General features: G+C 38.0%; 1 protein-coding gene across 1 annotated transcript in view; it reads right to left on the bottom strand.

Annotated features, from left to right (window-relative positions):
• Window positions 1–1,799: 1,799 nt before the first annotated feature.
• The window catches only part of GYRA (DNA GYRASE A), a 118,588-nt gene continuing 114,387 nt past the window's right edge, over window positions 1,800–6,000 (bottom strand). The window contains exons 24-28 of the mRNA XM_087393464.1: window positions 3,995–4,104; window positions 3,704–3,824; window positions 3,528–3,585; window positions 3,037–3,139; window positions 1,800–2,323 (exon numbers count right to left, since the gene is read on the bottom strand). Coding sequence (XP_087249590.1) covers window positions 2,218–2,323; window positions 3,037–3,139; window positions 3,528–3,585; window positions 3,704–3,824; window positions 3,995–4,104 — 498 coding nt within the window. The 3' untranslated portion in view covers window positions 1,800–2,217. The remainder of the gene's footprint in view (window positions 2,324–3,036; window positions 3,140–3,527; window positions 3,586–3,703; window positions 3,825–3,994; window positions 4,105–6,000) is intronic.

Raw genomic sequence — 6,000 nt, 5'->3', positions numbered from 1 at the left:
AGCTATGAGTAATTGTATTTTATATTTCATACATACCACATGCTATATGTATTCTCATCCTTACCAATGTACATAATCCTGCTTATTTAATCATAAAAAACTCTTAGCTCATTTAGATTATCCTAGATCCTATATAAGCTATCATATTTTATTCTCCTTTTCATGACATTTTAATATGATCTATCCCTCTTCTTCAGATTCAATTATTCCCTTCCGTCACCATATCATTCTTTCTTCGCTCTATATGAGTACTTCTATGAGAGTAAGAAAAATGAAATGGGAAGACAAAAATAAGGGAATAGATACGTATCTCCTTTGTCCTTCCAAATCTTTGCTTGCTTGGTTGAGCCCCAATCAACTTTCTTTTGCTTCACATTCAATCGTCGATCTAATAACTTTGTGGTTCAAAAAAGATTCCTCACAAAGCCTCTCTTTCATAGTGACCTCATCATATGCAACTTAAGAAGCATCAAGCATTGTGATGAGACGACCAAGGAAACTCTAGATACATCTTTTATCCTTCTTTCTTTTTACTTAATTGCTTTGATTGTGTCTACCAAGCTGATAAGAGAAATTACCAATTGTTGTCAAAGCAATATCAACCATATAGAGCATCTATTTGTCCTTGTTTCATCTTTAGTCATTGATTCTTGATTTAGTCCTATTGCTTTCTTCCAAATTAAATAGCTATGGTCTTGCGCTTAGGAGAGCGACATCCCTATTGCAATTTTCATACAACTTCCATTCTTGAAATCACATGATGTTACTATTACTTCAAATATCATTCATTCTATCAAAATATGAATCTTTTCTGTCCTCATGCCGTAAGATTAAGTTATCTCAAGTCGTGGCTGTTCGTCTTCCTATCCAAAGACTGCTTCTACCAATTCGTTGACAGTAGATAGTGAAAAGAAACCACCATAAATTTCTTACCTCAAGTCAAAATAAAGTAATCCAACCACTTAAAGGAACTAGCACATATCCTTTGAATAAGCCAACATGGGCTGCTATGAAAATCACTATGCTTAGGCAAAGCTCTCTATTTAGATGGCCAATAGAGTATTGGATGATAGTTCAACTAGCTTGGTACCACCTTGTTTTGGTCTGTAGGACACAACCACATGAGCTTCTTCATAATCAAGATCTCAAGAACACAAAACTTACAAAAAATAAGGATTCAAAGAAACAACTTGTGACCTTAAACAATGTGCTAAAACAAAACCAAGTTGCACGGCCATTTTCCTTGTAGCCCAAGCACCTTGCTTATACGTGCAATCTTCTTCCAGAGCTAGCATTTGGGTCTATCGAGGTTTTGATTGCAATGCGATGCGTCACCATTCAGTCACATGAAGCCCATCCTAATGAAGGAGTATTTGTTCCAACTTCTTTCATTGTGTACTTTGCATGATCAACTTAGAGGACATGGAGATTTGCAGTAGTTGATGCACGAGCTTTATTGACTCAGTAGGGTTTATTCAAAAAGTATGCAATCTTGCCTTTGAAGATATTCACTCCTTTACATGCAGTCTCTTTTTTTGCACTTTGCTTGTCTCAACTTGTCAATCTCCTATTGCAAAGCTATCCATTCCTTTCACAAGCACTTAAACATCTTGCACAAATCACACATTTCAATCAAGCTAACTTCCTTGCAGTATATATAAATCACATTTCTCTTATGCAATCTTCAGATCTTGAGTTTGGAGACGGAGTGACTTGCAACAAACTAGCTAAAGGAAAAAATTGCACATCGAGGTCCTATACATGTTTTTACAAATGTAAAACCGTACCCTCTTACATTCTACAAACTTGCGATTGTCTTGAGTAATATTTTGCATAAATCGCATATTTAGTGCAACAATTTTCTTGCAAGGGGGGAAAATCATATTTCTATTGCTTATACAATCTTAGGAAAAATCCAGCCAACAGCTTAAGGCCTTTGAACTTGAAGACCGAGTGAGCCACATAAAATTAAACTATGAGGAACTCCTTGGAGAAGCCCAACCTCCCCTACCAGCCATAGTTCCATTTGCATATCCAACCACATCAGAGCTTTTTTTTTTCAAATACAATGTAGGCATTCAGCCATCCAAAGAATGGGCACTTTTATATCACAAAAAAATCTCCCTACGCTTTACAAAATTGCCTATACAACATGCTTTACAGGCTTGAAAAGCATATCAAAATTGATGCCGAGATTGAAGCTATAAACTTGCAGCTTCAGGTTGTTTTTGAAGTTTGCTCCTCGCTTTCAGATTCTGAAGATGAAACCAAAGAGACCGAAGTGACTTTGTCTCCTTGTTCCAGCTTCATTAACCTCACCCCCCTGACAAAAGAAAATAACGGGAGTCATTCACATGTAAAAAAAACACTAGAGATGAGCATTCTCAACATCTTAATGAGAAGGTTTGCTGGTATTCGCCAACACCTCAACCAGCCCTGTACTTCAATGATCGCGAACAAATGATGGCAAATTACGTATGCCAAGACTGATTGGCTATTTTGCAATAGCTGTACTCTCCACTTTCACTTTCAAAGTGACTTCCTGGCCAGAAAAGACCCCACGTGTAACATGCCTACATACCTTCTTGAGAGCCTTTTAATATCAGGCATGAGGCATGACAACTCATCTGCGGCCTGATTCTTCATGGAAATTGCTTGCAATAGAGACACCCGACACCCTACTATTTGCTTGCACCCCTCCCTTTTGGCATGGATTAAGCCACTTTTCTGGGTCGAGTAATATTTTATGTATAATATTGGGTCAGCATTGATGCTCTTGCAGTTCCTCCTCTGGGATATTGTACACTGGAGATTTATAAAGATAACTGTCATCTTTCCACAACTTCTGCAGTCTATCATCTGTGCCAAAGCCGGTGGAAGGGTGGGAGAGGGAGGGAGGAGGCGAGACAGGTCAGGATTGCTCAGATGCTACAGAGGCATAGAGACCACTTCTTCCCATGTGGCTATGCTGACCCTTATACAACCTCAAGTAAAGACATTTAAGGACAGTCACGCACAGAGACTGCATTGACTCACTTTGCCCCACGCCGAGTCCGAAGTGGAATTTTGTCAAGTTTCATTCTATTCAGTATGCCTCCAGAGCTGCCCAGCACGACTTCCTCCTCAGTTTCACCATTCTCTGCACCCACAATCAATGAGCAGCTTCTCATCACCTCACAAAGCAAAAGTACCTCAACATACACTCAACTAAAATCGACTAACAGTCAATGACTTGGAAATTCATGATTCATTAATACACTTGTTCGCTCATTCCATTCATTATCTACACTGCAGTACATCCTGGACAATATTCTAACACATCACCATTGAAGCAAAGCAAATTTGAAACCAGAAAACTAAGAACGGACTTCTCCACAACTAAACGTCAGTGCAACCACAGCAAAGTGCAACTGGTCTGCAAATATGTTTGGATAGTATAAGATAGACTCATCGGATGGGAAGTAGGAAACCACTTTGGTTCAATAAAAATATAAATAAATGCATTAAGAATAACAAGAAAACTATACCTGAGAGTTTTAATCCCACAATAAATACAGATGCTAATCGATCACCCGGTTGAATGAACTGCTCCATTCAAGCAAGGATTAGTTCAACATTCCTAGCTATAATACACAACAAATTAGTACGACAAAGGATAACAACTGAAGAAAGATAGCCAAATCCATAGCAGCAGAAATCCTACTTTGCAACCAACAAGACCAGTTCTGCTCAACTTGCTCGGTGGAAACGCTTGAATGGGCACCCGCATGCCAAATCCGTTCTCTGTAACAAATAGAAGCCAAGGTGCACTTGTATCCTTCTGCCTGAATTGTAAAGAAAAAGTGTTGATCAATACGACAAGAACAAAATCTGAAGAGCAAGCATCACAAAATTCTAGACAAGCTGTCCAGAACTCCAAATTTTCCAAGATTTAATAACAATTATATGCAGCTGGAAAAGCTCAAACCATTTACAGAGCAATGGAAGAAATTACTCAAGTTCTCGAATTACTGAAGCAGGCACAATGTCCATAGTTGCCATCCTGTCCTCATTCTTGAGCCTCATTGACCTCACTCCCCTGGAATTCCTACCTGTAGCACGAAACTGACAAAACAAAACCCTAAGTCAAGTGATTAAGGGCTTTAACTGCCCCATAGCATCATCCAGCGCAGTGTTTGCATATGACAGCATTTTTATCATGCCGATCACACCTTAAAATTGAAAAACTACAAAATATATTGGTAACAACAGTGACTTTTCTAATCAACCAAGATATGGTAACACGACAAAAGCCACTTGGGCAGCTGGTCCTTTTAAAATGTGCTTCATGAGTAGAGGATGGATTACAAATTTTCTTTCTGATTTTAAACATAAAAACACTGCACAAATGGAGTCACACAGAGCAGCTTATCTTACCCTTCTGTCTTCAAGTATTGCGAGCTTATGGCAATTTGATAATCTAAAATACCAGACCTTATTGATCATAATGATTTTGTGATAATGCCTTCAACCTATTGTTGTGTTGAAAAGTAAACTACGCTATTTTTCTACATTCAGACCTTTGCTCTAATAAAGTGATAGTGAGCTTCAATCATAAATGGAACACTGGATACTTTACCAGTTCAATGCAGGTCATGTTGTCTGAGTAAAGCACAGTGGGATCTTCACAGATTTTCTCAATTTCTAATAATAACCTCCAAAATCTTGCTTAACATTAATATTGATCAACCTCTATATTCTACTTTTGTTTCATGATACCAGCACAGTTAGATGCTTTAGAATTTGCATGACATTGCTCTCAATCCTAAACTGAACAGGTATCCACTGGTTAAACTTATATCATCACATTTCACACTCAAATCTGCGTCTACAGAATATCTCCCATATCACAGTCCATAATTGAATGTTCCTTGCAAGTATCTGAGTACCCTTTTAAATGCATACATTTGAGTCTTCTTGATTTTCTACTAAGTTGACTAAGGACAATGACTCGTATGAATTTCCACCAACTGCTGATATTCTTGAGGACCAACATTCTATGCATTGCCATGAGTTCACAATTTGAGATTGCACTCCATTGACGATAGAAAATTTTGAAGAGCTTCCTGATAGACTTAACTTGAGCAAGCATTATACTTACCTTGAGTTAGCATTATTTCTTCCTCGTACCTTCATTTTCTATTCAAGAAATAATAAAGGCTCTTGTTTCTTTCATGTCAATTTTTTTTCTTAACTTGGCTTTCACTTCTGCAACTAACACACTATTTCAGAATCAAATCATCGAGATAAAAAACTACGAACACAAAGTCTTATTTTGCCTTTCTAAGTATAATGATAGACCTAATTTTAATGGTTTGAAATCAGTGTCAACAACATGATGATGTTGGAATTCCCATGCTTTCAGTGCTTGTTCTTAAACTGAACTCGGAAGTGTGCATTCTCGTTTATTTTCTACTATTTACCCTTATAATCTATTTACCCTTATTATACTGTTTGCACATGATATTATCCTCCTCAGTTGAACTAAGTACAAGCTGTGCACCAAGCATAAGTTCAAGCTTATGATCAACATTCTGCTTAAGAGATAGATGAATTACTTTTGAGTTTTGCTAGACTCTACCAAGTGGACAGATGCATTGCCATGACCACAGGTAAGGGCATTGTTTGACAAGTGACAAGGCTTGAAGCAAAGTCCCTTCGGCCAAGCATCAATCTATGCTCAAGAAACGATATGAAGATTCTTCGCAAGAGGGCCCAAAGTCTACTTCGCTGAAATAGCTTTTTAAAGCTTGGTGTCGCTAGCTCGGCACTCCGTGCGCTTGTTTTTTCTTATTCTTTCCACCATGAGCGGCCATCGAACATCTTATAGTGCAAACAGTATTATCATAGGCCTGCACAAAGTGAATCACCTGATCTAAGGATCTCAAATTTGTTTCTCCTAGTGTGTTTTCCCTAAACTCTTGAATGAAGGAATCTAGCAGCTTGCTAACCTTATTCAAT

The sequence above is a fragment of the Dipteris shenzhenensis genome, chromosome 22, assembly GCF_047967505.1.
Source record: "Dipteris shenzhenensis isolate YYH24624 ecotype China chromosome 22, Dip_SZ_1.0, whole genome shotgun sequence".
Lineage (NCBI taxonomy): Eukaryota > Viridiplantae > Streptophyta > Polypodiopsida > Gleicheniales > Dipteridaceae > Dipteris > Dipteris shenzhenensis.
Note: the sequence above shows the minus strand (reverse complement) of the source record. Positions and strands in the feature narration are given on the sequence as shown.